This window comes from Pteronotus mesoamericanus, unplaced genomic scaffold (assembly GCF_021234165.1).
Source record: "Pteronotus mesoamericanus isolate MK-2021 breed Mesoamerican mustached bat unplaced genomic scaffold, CSHL_Meso_final scaffold_99, whole genome shotgun sequence".
Lineage (NCBI taxonomy): Eukaryota > Metazoa > Chordata > Mammalia > Chiroptera > Mormoopidae > Pteronotus > Pteronotus mesoamericanus.
In genome coordinates, this window is record NW_026555330.1 from 8,437,392 (window position 1) to 8,452,473 (window position 15,082).

Sequence of the window (15,082 nt, forward strand, 5' to 3'; positions counted from 1 at the left end):
GTCTTGGCTGTATGTCGGAATCATTTGACTGAATATGTGAGATGTGAGGGCTTATGTGTAGGCTCTGTATTCTAGTCTCTTGGTCTGTGTGTGTATCTTTATGCCAGTACTGCACTGTTTTGATAACTGTAGCTTTGTAGTAAATTTGAAATCACCAAGTTTGAGTCTTCCAATTTTGTGTTTCTTGCTCAAGATTATTTAGCCAATTTTGATTCCCTTGATATTCCACGTGAATTTTAGGGTGGAGTTTTCTATTTCTGTAAAAACGTCATTGAAATTTGATATGGATTTCATTGACTGTGTAGATCACACTGGTAGAATTGACATTTTTGACAATATTAAGTCTTCCAACCCATGAACACCAACATTAATTTAATTATTAATTTCAGAAATATTTTGTAGTTTACATAGTACAAGTTTTTTTTTTACCTCCTTGGTTAATTCCTAAGTATTGTATTCTTTTTGATGCTATTTTAAGTGGCATTGTTTTCATTGTTTCCTTTTTTGGACTGTTCATTGTTAGTGTAGAGAAACAACAGATTTTTCGATAATTGATTTTATATCCTGTTACTTTGCTGAATTTGTTTCTCACAGGGTTTTTTTTGGGTGTGATATTTCAGGATTTTCTACATATAAGACTCTGTCATTTGAAGAAAGGTAATTTGACTCTTTCCTTTCCAACTTAGATGCCTTTTCTTTCTTGCCTAACTGCTCTCAGTAGAACTTCCAGTACATGTTGAAAGATGTGGGCATCCTTGCCTTAGTACTGGTGGTAGAAAAAAAGCTTTCAGTCCTTTACCCCAGTTATGATGACAGCTGTAGGTATTTCTTAAATACTTAACTTTTATTATGTTTTAGTAGTTTCCTGATATTCCTAGTTTGAGTGTTTTTATCATATAAATGTATTGAATTTTCCCAAATGCTTTTTATGCATCAGTTGAGATGACCGTGTGGTATTTTTTTCTTTAGTTCTGTGAATGTGTATTGCACTGACTGATACGTTCAATCATCCCCACTTTCCAGGTATTAATCCCACCTGGTCGTGGCATGTGTACTGAGAAGGGACATCGGCAGTAGTTACCTTGCAGTGTCCTGTTAGTTCTGGGACCAGGGCAAATAGATTGGCCTCATAGAATGGCTCCTAAGTCACAGGAAGTGTTCCTTTCTCTTCAGTTTTTGGGAGTTTGAGAAGCGCTGATGTTAGTTCTTTAGATGTTCGGTAGCCTTCGCCTGTCCAGGCGTCACCAGGCCTGACCAATGACTGATAGAACCACCGCACACATTATGGGTCTGTTTTACTTGTCCGTGATTTTTCTGGGTTGGTTTTATGCTTCTAGTTATTTGCCCATTTTTGTCTAGCTTACCCTGCTTGCTCATCTACAATCATTCATAGTGTCCCCGGTAGTTTTTATTTCTGTAGAATAAGGAGCACTGTCCCCACTTTCATTTCTAATTTTAGTAACTTGAGCATTGTCAGCCTTTTCAAATACCCAGCATTTGGTTTTGTTGAGTTTTCTGTTTTTCCATTCTCGTTCTCATCTTATTTCCTTCTTTCTCCCTAAATTGTAAACTTAGCTATGGATTTAGGACCTTTCTTTTTAATGTGAGCATTTACAGCTATAAGTCTGCCCCTGAGCACCACCTCCTGTTTTAGGACAGTGCATTTTCATCACTCTGTAGGTTTCCTAATTTCCCTTTGACTCATTGGTTGGTTGATTTCCAAAAATCTGTGAACTTTCTAGTTTCCCTTTTGTTATTGCTTGTAAATTCATCCCATTGTGGTTAGAGAAGGTACTTTGTATGCTACCCGACACACAGTCGATCCTGGAGAACGTGTAGAGTATTAGATGAGGGTGGGTGTTTAAGTCTCCCGCTGTTACTGTGGAGACGTCTACTCAGCTTCCTTTACACTGAGGGCCTGGGTCACTCTGAGGTACTCAGCTCTGTATTTCTTGTATTCCCTCTGGAATCACAGCTAAGTCTCACTTTGACACATTTCATTTCCTTCTCAGATTCGAAATCACTACCTGCCATGAGCTTCTCTCCCCCTCTATTCTGTTCTCCAGGCAGAATACCAACCTTGATTAAATCTTTTTCCCTTAAGCAGTGGTTATGACTGGAGAAAATATACAGTTGTATTGCCCATACTTACTTCAGTGACCATGAAATGCAAGTGAGTCCTCGGCACAGGTCAGCAGTCCTGTTAGTACGCTGTCAGCTTCGCAACGTGTCAACTATGTTCTGCTTCCTTTTCTTTCAAAGTCCCAGTTTATGCCCTACTCCTTCCTTACTGTGCTGAGAGAGCAGCAGCCAGAAAGTCTCTCTACTTGCTCCACCTCTGCCTGTGCACCCATACGCCCTGCGTTCTCCTCTGCACAGAGCCTGCTCTTCAGTTAGTCCACGTCCTTCGGCAGCCCTGGCTCCCCTGCGCGCTGGGTCACTGCCAGCCGCGGACAGAAACCCCGCTGTGCGCCCTGCCAGCCAACGGCCCATTTCTCACCTTGCCTTTCCTTCGTAAGCACAGTCCCTTGAAAACTACCTCCCCTTTTGCACAGCCCATTTTCTCAACCCATGCAATCCTTTGTCTCTGTCGCATCACTAGAACAGTATCTTTCAAAACCCCCAAGTGTGATGATAGCACAGGCAGGGTCGGCCACAGCTGAACTTCCTTAACCCCCTGCCGCACCTGGCTCTGCCCGCTCTGGCCCCGACGGCTGGCCCACCTCCTCTAGCCGTTAGATTTCGAGGGGCCTAGGGCTTGGTCTTCTGTTCCCTTATCTGCCCAGGGCTTTAGTACCAGCTGCCTGCAGAGGGCTCCCAAAGCCCTCCTCTCTTGGGGTTAAGGTTTTTATGTCCAGTTGCCTTCTCAACTTCAGTGTCTCATCAGGTGTCTTAAATTTACATTTCTAAAGTAGAGCTTTTTCTCCCCAAACCTGTTTCCCCTCTGTCTTCTCCATTTCATTAAATGACTCCATTCAGTCACTCACTATTCAAGCCAAAAAGCTAGCAGTCATCCTTTATCCTTGTGCCGCCATCCAGTTGATCGGCAGCTCTTGCCGATCGATCGTGACTTCAGAATGTAGCCCTTGTCAGACCACTTACCACTCCTGCTCCCACCGCCTGTCACCTGGATTTCTGGGTGAGTTTCCCAGCTGTTGTTCGCACGGACACCCCTCACCGCTCTGGGCCCTGAGGCTTCTCCCGCCCCCTGTCACTCCTCAGCAGTCACACCAACCATCTTGCCGTTCCGTGAACGTGCTAATAACAAGCTTTTGGGGACTTGCTGTCTCTCCATGGAATGTTCTTTTCCATGACTGACTGCTTCACCTCACTCAGGCCGGCCATGTCTTCTGTAACCTACATCAGACACTCCTCCAACCACAAGCCCTGGATCTTGCTTTAATTTTCTTTATAGCAAGTACCACATGTACACTTGACAAACGCACTTAATGCCTCTGTACCTCCAGTGTCTAGAGTAATACCCATAAGGGGTGTTCAATGATTTTTTTGTTGAATATAGGTAGTTCCTATCATCTCTTTTCTTTATGAATGAGACGGTAAGAAATAGGGCCAGGCAGAGGGAATGTCTACTTAGTGAAAATAAGGCTTATATTTCTCTTCCAGTGATTACAAACCAATGTGGTTAAGGAAACACCTAAAATATGGAAGCTACTGGACTCTCTAGGCTGTCTGAACAGGGCCTGTACCGACTGCCTTCATCACTGGCTGCGCCTGTCTCGGAAAATTTAGGGAAGAGGGCCGCCTTCCGGAAGAGCCTTTAGTCTCCTCTGCACATCAGCAACACTGCCCCTCGCCTCACTGGCATCCACAGAATGCACAGAATGATAAAAACATGCACGTACTTGACATTTTACAAGGATGTCAAAGAAGTCTTCATCAGGCTCCTTGCTGTCGTTCGTCATCAGGTGGCCCAGGACTGACTGGTTGTTCTTCTGTGTCAGACGAAGCCCAGGCAAGTTGCTGACGCTGGCCCGCTGGTCATCCAGGCGACGGCTCTGGGAGCTGGCAAGGAGATCTAGAAACTCGTCCGTGTTGGGGGACACCATGGAGCCAGACGGCGCTATGGACAGGAAAGACCACCCAGACGTTAGGTCCTGCCCAGCTCTGTCACTGAGGGGGAGAAGTGAACCCCGGAGGACCTCAAATGGTCCATCTGGTGGCGGTTCAGATTTGACAGCATTTCCCTTTACCTAATTCCCACCCCAAAAGGTACCTTTACAAGACTCAGGGCTGGATTTTAGAAGGTAAATGAGTTTTGTTTTTTTCTTTCCAACATACTCTGTCTGACCAGGACAAATGGGACAGTGTCTCTATTCCAGGCCCTGGATAGGAACTGTTCAACTCCAAGTTGGGTGCAGCTCTAAGGTAGAGGGAATCTTCTAGGAGGTGAAACAGGAAAATTTTGGCCGCCTACGTTAGACCCTCCCAAGGCTCAGGCAGGTCTCAGCCTTGGCTTTTCTTTAATCTAGATGTGAAGCATTTTACATGTAAGGTACATGTAACTGTAATTTTTTTCATTTTTTTCCCCCAAACCTGAAGAAACTAGGAAGATAGTGTGACGTAGTAGAAAGTGTACTGGACAAGAAACACAGATAAACTCGGGAAGTGACAGAGAACCTTTTTCGACCTGTACAAATACCAGCATTTCGGATACACCTGGACTCAGGCTCAGTCATTCTATCTCCTCCTCAGGTAAGAACTAAACTCTCAAAGAAAACATGAGACCGTCAAAGGGAACTACAAAAACTGGGGGAGAAGCACAGGCAACTTACGCTGCAGCGCCCCTCTCGCGGGGGTGGACGGGGCTGCGCCCGCCCCGCAGTTCTTCTCTTGTAAGCAGCACCTCTGATCGTCCATCCGGTTGCTTTGGAATCGGCTTAACAGGTCAAAAAAACCTTCATCTCCAATAGTCTCTGCGCTGAGTTTCTGAATATTGGGAGAAAATCTAAATATTCCAGCATCATCCATGGAACAGTATCTTGATATACTCAAATGCAAAAGGGAAAGATTGAAAATAAAAATGGGCATTTACTTCATAAACAAAGAGTTATTTCAACCCAACTAACAAGCAGCATTTCTAGTATTTTAATTTTTACTCCTTGTATTTCTAAGGCTAAAGAAATGTCCCTCCAATTCAGGGGCACTGTTTCAGGTCCCGAATGAATTACGCAGCTATCAGTGATTCAGGCAAACACCCCGGACGCAGTTTCCCCTCCTCACTGTGGAGTCGGGTCACCTGAAGCTGCCACACCGTGACGGCTGCTGAGTGCACGACAGGCAGGGAGCAGGACAGCGTGGGATTTCATCGCACTACTCAGAGAACAGTGCGATTGAAAATGTGAGTTTATTCTGAAATTGGCCCTTTGCTATTTTTGGACCGCAGATGACCAGAGGTAACTGAAGCCTGGGAGAGCAAAACATGGAGGATTGGCGGGGGGGAGGGGGCGGGTCGGCGGCTACCGTGCTCAGGAGACCTCAAACTTAAACTTACCCTCTGGGAATTTGGAATTCGGGGCTCCATGGAATTACTGGCATCTTGGAGAACTTTAGTGGAAGAACTAGTTTTGTATTTTTTCCCCTTCAGTCTGTTGACAAAGAGGAGCTTTGCAGAAGGTTTGGCAATGAGAGGTTTTTGTTTACCAAGAATTTCACTGTTCCAGTTCTGTACCTACAAAAAGATAAATGTAAATGTAAAGCAGGACCTGAAAAATATACTGCAATTGTTTCTGGGTTCCTATAATATTAACCTGCCTTCCTCCCATTTAGTATTGGGGGAGTGAGGCTTAGATCTTTCCATAAATACCTTCTTGCCAGGATATTTCACTATTTTCAACAGCTTGTGCCAGATATATACTGTGGATCTCCCATTACCAAAACAATATGGTGGCTTTTAAAGCTCACGAATAAGAGCCCTGACCTCTGTGACTGAGTTTGATGTCGTCCTGTAAACCAAAAGGTCGCCAGTTCGAGTCCTGGTCAAGGCCTATGCCTGGGTTGTGGGTTCGCTCCTTGGTCCAGGCACATACAAGACACAATGGGTCCATATTTCTCTCCCTCTCCTTCTCCCTCCCTTCCCCTCCCTAAAAATAAAAACTAAAAACCTAAAAATAAGAAAGTTTGGCAAATCCCGTAACATTGCAATTTAAATCATCAGAGAAAGAGCCAACGTTTTATTCTGGATGTGAAATACTTAAATCTATTGTTACTGGAAATTGGGGCTGTATGTGTTAATTCTCACCTGAGGACATGTTCACCAATTTTAGAAACACTGATTGATTCTCCCCCACCCCCACCCCGCACGTGTCCAGACCGGCGATCGCACCCGCAGCCTGCGGAGTGTTCCAGCTGCAGGAGCCGCCTGGTCAGGGCGGAAGCATGTAAAACTTAACATCTAAACCTCACACAGCAGCAGTAGTTTTTTGTCAATAGAACTGTACTGTTTTCACTAACAATAATAAATTCTCAATAGGCAAAACGTCTAATTGGAAATTGTTATCTGGTTTAAACAATCTTTTTTAAATGGTAAAATAGAGGTACATTTTAAGTTTTAAAATTTTTCTATTAGCGTTGACATACAATATCAGTTTCAGGTATACAAGCTGGTGATTAGACACTTACATGCCTTTTAGTGATATCCCCCCATTAAGTCTGGTACCCACCTGACCCCATGCGCAGTTACTACCGTATCAGGCTGCGTCCCTTGTCCCATTTACATCCCGTGACTGTGCTGTAACTGCCGGTCTGCACACCCTAATCCCCTGCACCTGCTGCGCTCGCCCCGTCCCATCTGGCAACACTGTTTTCTGTATCTATGAGTTTGTTTCTGTTTTATATAACTACTTTTTTTTTTTTAATTTTTGATTTTAGAGAGAGAGAGGGAGAGAAACATCAACCAGTCACCTTCTGCACACGCTTCGACCAGGGACCTGGCCCACACCCCAGGCGTGTATCCTGACTGGGAATCAAACCAGGTTACCTTTAGGTTTGTGGGAGGACACCCAACCCACTGAGCCAGAAGGCCAGGGCATATAACTACCTTTAAATAACATTCCAAATGTGTTTTCACTGCAACAGAAAAATACAAAGTGCATATTGTAGCTATGTGACACTTAAGAGTCTTGACATTCAGTCTTAAGTGTTACTCATAAAAGTTCCATGTTATGTAGTAAATGATGAGGCACATTTTTCCATAGGCGCACACAGAGTCACATGCACAGACTGCAAGTGTGGAGCTGGAGGTTATCGAATCCCTGCCCCAGTCAGGACAGAACATTTCAACCCAGAATGTTACGCTGCCCCTGAGGCCAGAGTGTGCCATGGAGTGACGGCTACCGCGAGGCTAATGCGCTGCGGGCAGGCAGCTGGTGCGGGACCCAGACCAGCCGTCTGCAAGCACAGGGGAGCCTGACTTTCTACTTTTCAATTCCTTTTCTCACACAGGTTATAAGGAGATGATCTGCTTGGGTGAATTTCACTATATTGATCTGAGAAAAAAATAAATAGTCCTTAATGTTAGAACATAAAACTGTACCTAAATCCCAAGTGGAAATGTGGAAAGTTTTAAATGTTTTCTACATAGCTATTTGAACTTCTCAACAAAAACACTGAAGAATACAGAGTGGAACAATGTCTTCAAGATTAAGAAGGAAAGTTATTTCTAACCAATATATAGTAAAGAAAATTTCCAGTCAAATATGAGAGTAGGGAAAAAGGCATTTGTTTCAAACCTTGAAAAACAAAGAGAGAGGTACCATGCCCCTTAATTTCAAACTAAACTATACTACAAAGCTACAGTAATCAAAATAGTAGGGTATTGGAATAAAAACACACAGATCAATGGAACAGAGTGCCCAAAAATAAATCCTCACCTTTCTGGTCAGTCAGTCTCATAAAGGAGGCAGGGCTATGTACAATGGAGACAGTCTCCTCAGTAAGTAGTGCTAGGAAAATGGGATGGAGGTAAAAAAATGCAACTGGGCCCCTTTCTTACATCCTATGTAAAAGTAAACTCAAAATGAATTAAAGACTTAAGTGTAAGAACGCCAACCATAAAACCTCCAGAAGAAAACACAGGCAGTGTAAGAACGCCAACCATAAAACCTCCAGAAGAAAACACAGGCAGTAAACTCTGACATCAGTCTTGGCAATGCCTTTTTGGCCGTATCTCCTCCAGCAAGGGCAACAAAAGCAAAAATAGACAAACAGGATTACACTGAACTGGAAAGTTACTGCATAGTGAAGGAAAGCAACGAAATGAAAAGACACCCTACTGAGTGGGAGAAGGTACTCTCAAATGACACATCTGATAAGGAGTTAATAATATCAAAATTGATAAGGAACTCCTACTGCTTCACACACAAACGCCAATTCAATTAAAAAATAGGCAGAGGATGTGGGCAGACATTTCTCCCAAGTCATACAGATAGTCAATTCAACATCACTAATCACCAGGAAGTACAAACCAGAACCACAATTAAGATACTAACTCAGGCCTGTCAGAGTGACTATCATCAAAAAATCAACGAGTGGTTGGCAAGGATGTGTTGAAAATGGGACCCGCGTGCACTGTTGATGGGATTACAGACTGGTGCAGCCACTACGGAAAACTAGAGGTTTCCCCAAAAACTAACAATAGAACTATTATATGACCCAGCAATTTCACTTCTGGGTATTTACCCAAAGAAAACGAAAACACTACTTTGAAAAGATACATGCACTCCTGTGTTCATTGCAGCACTTCCTTTTTTTAAGTAGCTAAGGTATGGAAGTGACCTAGGTGTCCACTGATGGGTGACAAATTACGGTAGGCACAGTTCTGCACCGCATTAACCATGTTTTGGTCCCAGTCACGGACCATGTATGCAGTAGCGGTGCTGTAAGATTATAATGGAGCTGACACACTCCTATCACCTAGTGACAATCCTCGCTATGCATTACTCCTGTGTCTGTGGTGGTGCTGGTATAAACAAACCCACGCTGCCTGACGTACAAAATACAGCACTGACGAAGAATACTTGATGATAAAGGACTATGCCTCTTAGAGTGTGCTCTTTCTACTTAATTTAGCAATGTGCCATAAAGCCCTCTGTTAAAACAGAAGCAGCCTCGTGCATCTGTTTACTGCATCGCTCGGTTGCATCCTCCTCTCGCACTCAACTGAACCTCATGCCGTTTTGTACAGTAATGCGCTGCCCGGGCGTGCCACCCGGGGGCCACCGGCTGTGCCTTTCAGCCCAGGTGTGCAGCAGGCCGCACCACCTAGGGCCGTGGGAGAGCACGCGGTGAGTCCCCCCGAGGAAGAAGCGGCCTGGCGACGCATTTCTGGGTCCCTTCCAGAAATGCCTTGGAGAGTATTGAAAAAGAATTAAATCTTGCCATTTGTATTGACATGGCTGGCCCTTTAGGGTGTTACGATAACGGAAATCTGACAAAGATAAACACAAGATCTCGTCTGTATGTGGAATGTAAACAAAAAAACCCCAAGCTCACAGATGCAGAGAATAGACTGGTAGTTGCCACAGATGGGGGGTGGGCGTGGATGAAAGGGGTGAAGGGAGTCAGAAGGAAGGAACTTCCGGTTGTAGAGGGAGGGAGGAAGATGTGGCGCACAGCAGGGCGGCTGCAGTTAATCCTGTCTCACCCGGAAGGTGCTAAGAGTAGTCAGGCCTCATCACAAGAAACAGTTATGTAGTTACGGTGAGAATGTTTACCAGACAAACTGATCATTTTGCAATATATGCAATATCAAGTCCATATGTTGTACACCTGAAACTAACATAACCAATTAAAATGAGAGCTTACATGGGGGGGGGGTGTGCAAAAAACATCACGAATATTTGAAAGTTATAAATTTTAGCAAGCAGCCAAGTCTGTATATATGGAATCCACAAATGAGAACTGTACATTAAAAATAAATTTTGTAATTTTATAAAAAAAATAAGTTGAAAGTTACTAAAAGTATTACAATAATTCAAGAAAATTAAAAACTGCCAACCTTTTCTGGTGTTAACTTCATAAGTTCCATGTTTTCCATACTGTGTCGGCGTCCAGACTTAGGCCGTGCACCTTTGAAAAAACAAGTAATTTAAATAAAGCAAGGAGACCTTAAGACGATAAATTTAGCATCACTACAATTTGTTTAGACACTAACTTTGATTACTAACATTAACCCTTATAACAACTAGTTTTTTACTATCTAGTTTCTTAAAAATGAAATAACCCAAAAAAGTGGAGAGTGGTTTAAATAAGTAAGAACATAAAGGCTTTAGGCCTTCAATATTGAATTTAGAATCAAAATAACATCCCCAGTATTATATTATTACTTGAGAGTTACCTATTTCCATTTTAAGATCTCTGACAGATTTACTGCCAGTCAGAAAACATGATAAAAAGTTACTCATTTTTTTCAGTACTCAGTATTCACCATTAAATATAAAACCACCTTCCTATCCCCTCGGTCTTTTAAAGATAGCATTTTAGAAGACATGACACACTCCCAGGCTAAAAATAAACCACTACCAACACATCAACTCCCCCCATAACTCCTCTCCCTTCCCGTAATTTTTCATTACATACATATCTAAGCAATAACGCATATAACTACATAAATGGCCTCATACTGTACACATCCTCTAACTTGTTTCCTTTGAGCAACCTTAAATTTGTGAGAATCATCGAAGTTGGTTTGTGTGGTTTAGTTTAACTAGTTTTCATTGCCTTTTTAGGACTAGGAAATTATTTACTTACTCGTTCTACTGGGACAGAGAGGTGGCTTCAATTTTTTATTATAAGCAATTCTACTCCAAAAAATCCAGGACATCATCTTAGTACGTGTGAGCAAGTGTTTCTCCCTGTCAGGTTTTCAGGGTATGAAACTGGAGAATTGCTGGATCATAAGGTTGCGCCATCTTCAACTTTACCAGAATGTTGCCACGTTGTTCTTGAAAATGCCCCAATTGCTAGACCTGTCCACCCCCACATTGTTCCAGCCCTGGTCTTATTAAAAAGCAGTCAGGAGAAGTCAGGAGAAGTCATGTGCGCCCTAGCCAGTATGGCTCAGTGGGTTGAGCGCCAGCCTGCAAACCAAAAGGTCACTGGTTCGATTCCTGGCCAGGGCGCATGCCTGGGTAGTGGGCCAGGTCCCCCATTGGGGGTATGTAAGAAATCAATTGGTGTTTCTCTCACATATCAATGTTTCTCTCTCTCTCTCCCCCCCCCCCTCCCTTCCTCTCTCTCAAAAAAGTCAGGTGCTGGTTCGTACCAGGCCGCGTCTCTCTCCTCCACGCAGGCTGTCAGAATGACTTCCCTGTGGTGTTCCCGGGGTCAGGGATGTTACGTCTCTCTCCACGTACTTGTGGGCTATTTGTGTTTCTCTTCTGGGCGTCACTTTTGCCCGTTTTTCAGTTGGGTCATTAGTCTTGGTTCTAATTCACAGGAGCTCTTACACATTAAATAGGGATAAAAATCCTATTTAGTCATACGTGTGGCAAATGTCCTCTGTGTGTTCTATCTCGTTATGGTTTCTTTTAATGAAATGAAGTTCTTGTCTTGAGACAGCGCTCCTCTCTCTGGCACCAGAGGGCGCACAGCATCCCAGCTCCAGAGGCAGGCCGCTCACTTGCACACTCGCTCTGTCCGACTCAGCTTTCTCATCTTGAAAGAGCAATACCTGCCCAGCAACATGGTGTGATGATAACTCATCGTTATCTGTGAGGGAGTCCTCAGTACAATGCCTGGTAGGTAGCGAACATTCAGCCAGTGCTAGCTAGCGTCATCACTACTGTTGCTTTAAATGTCTTCCATATTTAAATCTTTCATCCAGTAAGAATGAATTTTTGTGAGATACTAGTTTCCATATATGCAAGGAATATAACTGCAGGCTCTGTATTCACTTACACTGGTCTGTCTTGATGCCAACAGCACAGAATCTTAATTCTTGTAGCTTTAAAACCTTTGTATCTTCAGATAATTTCAAGAAATCCCATTTCTTGTTCTTCATCAGGAATGTTTTGCTTCAAGTTCTCAGACCTTTTTTGCTTTCATATATATCAAATGAAAGTGACCACATCAAGTTTCCCAAAGTACCTCGTGAATTGCTTACCCCGCGACACCCAACCAGCCAGGGCAAGCCAGCCAGGCCCCTTCATGTCTGACGAGACCTTCTGCCTTAACGTACATGCCATCTGATGTCAATAGAGCTATACGAGCTTTCTTTTGATTAGTTTTTCCTAATTGTCTTTGGTACTTTCAGGCTTATGGCAGCCTTACATTTTAGGTATTTCTCTTGTGGTAGTTGGATTTTACTTTTTCTAATCTGATATTCCTGCCCTTTAAATGGAACATCTACATTTAACAGAGTTAATGATGTGTTTGGATATTCAGGCTGTGTTCTCCTTTACTGTGTTTACTGGTGAATTACAGTAAGTGATTTCCTAATGTTCAATCCATTTGCATTCCTGTTTGTTTTAAATGCACTGCTGGATTAGGTTTGCTAGTATCTTGTTTAGACGTTTTGCATCGATGTGCGTGAGTGAAGACCGCTCATAATCCGCCTTTCTTGTGCTGTTCTTGTCTAGTTTGGATGTCAAGGTCATGCTGTTCTAAGACTGAGAAACTGTTCCCACCTTTCTGTGGGAGTTTGGAATTGGTTTTCTTGAGTGTCTGGTGTACCTCACTTGTAAGCCTCCTGGGCCACATGTTGTCAGTGGAAGGTTTTCTAATCACTGATCATTTCTTACATTTCAGGCTTCGCAATGCGACTCCCGTCCCTTCGGCCAGGAGGCACTTCTGTTTTTTTCTTTTTTTAAAAAAAAGATTTTATTTTGAGAAAGGAGAACTGAGGGAGAAAGTGGGAGAGAAACATTAATGTCTGGTTGCCTCTCGAGAACCGGGGGCCTGGCCCACAGCCCAGGCCTGCACCCCGACAGGGAACCGAACCGGCGGCCCCGTGGTTCGCAGGCCGGCACTCCGTCCACTGGGCCACGCCAGCCGGGGCTTTTCCATTTTTTCTTGATTTAGTTTCAGTAACTTGTTTTTCTAGAAACTGTCCATTTCTTCTGGGTTTTACAAAATTATTCAGGATAAGCTCTTGCTGAATTTCTATTATGTCCTCTTCTCCCTCTTTTCTTGAATAATCTTGCTGTAGATCTGTTTGTCTTTCTGAAGAACCAAATTTGGGTTTATAAAAGGTCCCCTGAATTTTTGTTTCAGTTTCATTGTGTTAATAAAATGTTGAACTTCCGATGTTATATAGTCTCTCTGGATATGGTAAAAATGTAATGACTGATTTAAATATAAAACCTGAAGATAAAGAAGTTGGGTTTTGAAGACCTGCTACTTACTGTGCACGCTGTTATCAATTTCCACATTTTCGGACATTACTGAATTATTTGTGCTGTAGCTCAGACCGAGAACCACCTGGAGATCGGAGAGATTCAGCCGCGCTGTTAGTTCACCGCTTCTGTCCCCAACCTACAACCACAAGCATTTATATTTTAGGGTAAAGACAGAATGGTGAAGACCAATTGAAAATTGTGAAACTAAAACTGAATGAAAATAGTTTTATTGGAATTATGAGACTATAAATGAAGTAGTTTTTTTAAAGAAGAAAAAGGAAGTTTCTAAAATATGACGGTAGGACAGCTGATCACAGTCTCTCAGTTCTTTAGTTCCCTAGATACTGGACGGCTCTTCATCTCTGCACTCGAATGTTGTTCTTCTGTGACAACTGACTTGGCATCATATGAGTTTAAACTTCCTCAGACTATTTTATTTCCATATTGTATTAATAATTAACATTTATTCATAACCCAGGACTAGACATTATTCTTGGCACTTTTATATACATAACCTCTAATCCGTATAATGATCTGCAAGGTAGATATTCCCATTTTACAGATGAGAGGAATGAGGCTCAGAAAGGTTTCCAAGCTCAAATAGCTGCAGGTGGCAGAGCTGTTAACTGGGGCCAGCCCTTGCTTCTAAAGCCACATTTTCCTTCCACAGAGGCCTGCGGCCACAGAGAAATGGGGACAGGGCGCAGGCAGAGGCCCGGGATCTCCCCGTCCCCAGCGCCCGGCCTTACCTTCCCACATCGGGGCCAGTGCGCGCACACCTCTCGTCAGGACCGCAGACTTTCTGCAGTCCTGGTGCCAAGAGAAAACTACGTAATAAATGTATCTCTCAGCCATCCAGGAGCAATCTGGAGAAGTAACAGGGCTGTCCCCTGCTGGTTTGTAATTCACAGTAGCACAGACAGCAATTTCTTAGCTTCCTACCTCTCTTGAAATTTCCAAGTGCTTTTCAGCAAAATGCATGGCTTGGTCATGATTTCCTAGAGCTGTATACGCGTTTCCCAAACTCCAACACGCTCTTCCTTCCCCGATCCTATGGAATGATCCAGAACATGCAGTCACCTGAAGGTTGCCTGTGTGGGAACAAGGCTACCCAGCAGTACTTAAAAGTACGAACAGTGCTCTGCATTTATTTGGTATCAGATATAAAGTACATACTATCACAATACTAGGGACGTTAGAATACCCAGATAACAGTGAAAACCCAGAGCAAGTATTAAAACGCCCCCTTTTAAACATGCACTGCATTGTAGCATAACAAAGTCTCAGGGACAGGACTTCTAGCTCACGCACCCCGCTGTCTTTCCAGGCAGCCCCAAGATGACCCTCAGCCGTGCCCGACCACCATCGGGGGCGCGAACCCACTCCTCCGAGGTGGTGCACTCACAACTGTAGAGAGAAGGTCTCCGTCCAGAGCTAAATCTAGTTTCCTAAAGTAAACAACACAGACTAAAGGCCTGCATATATGTGCTGTGTTTTCATTCAGTTAAAAAAAAGAAAAAGGAATTAGCAACATTAAAAATCAGAAGACACATACAGAACTCAGGACTTCCAGCTTCTCTTAAAAAGAGGAGGAACTGGACGCAGTGGACGCTCGCTCCTGGTGGCAGCCATCAGCGGGGGGCCGGGGGGATGCGGTCCCCGTCACACCAGGCCGCGTGGCAGTTCCTCCAGTGCCACCCTGAGCGGGTCAGGGGACCTCTGCGGGT

The 15,082-nt window shown here is 43.7% G+C and overlaps 1 protein-coding gene across 1 annotated transcript in view; it reads right to left on the bottom strand.

Annotated features, from left to right (window-relative positions):
- GPSM2 (G protein signaling modulator 2) overlaps positions 1–15,082 on the bottom strand; it is a 31,520-nt gene that overhangs the window by 3,538 nt on the left and 12,900 nt on the right. Inside the window, 6 exon segments of the mRNA XM_054564794.1 lie at positions 3,864–4,081; positions 4,794–4,947; positions 5,513–5,689; positions 10,016–10,086; positions 13,362–13,491; positions 14,298–14,406. Coding sequence (XP_054420769.1) covers positions 3,864–4,081; positions 4,794–4,947; positions 5,513–5,689; positions 10,016–10,086; positions 13,362–13,491; positions 14,298–14,406 — 859 coding nt within the window.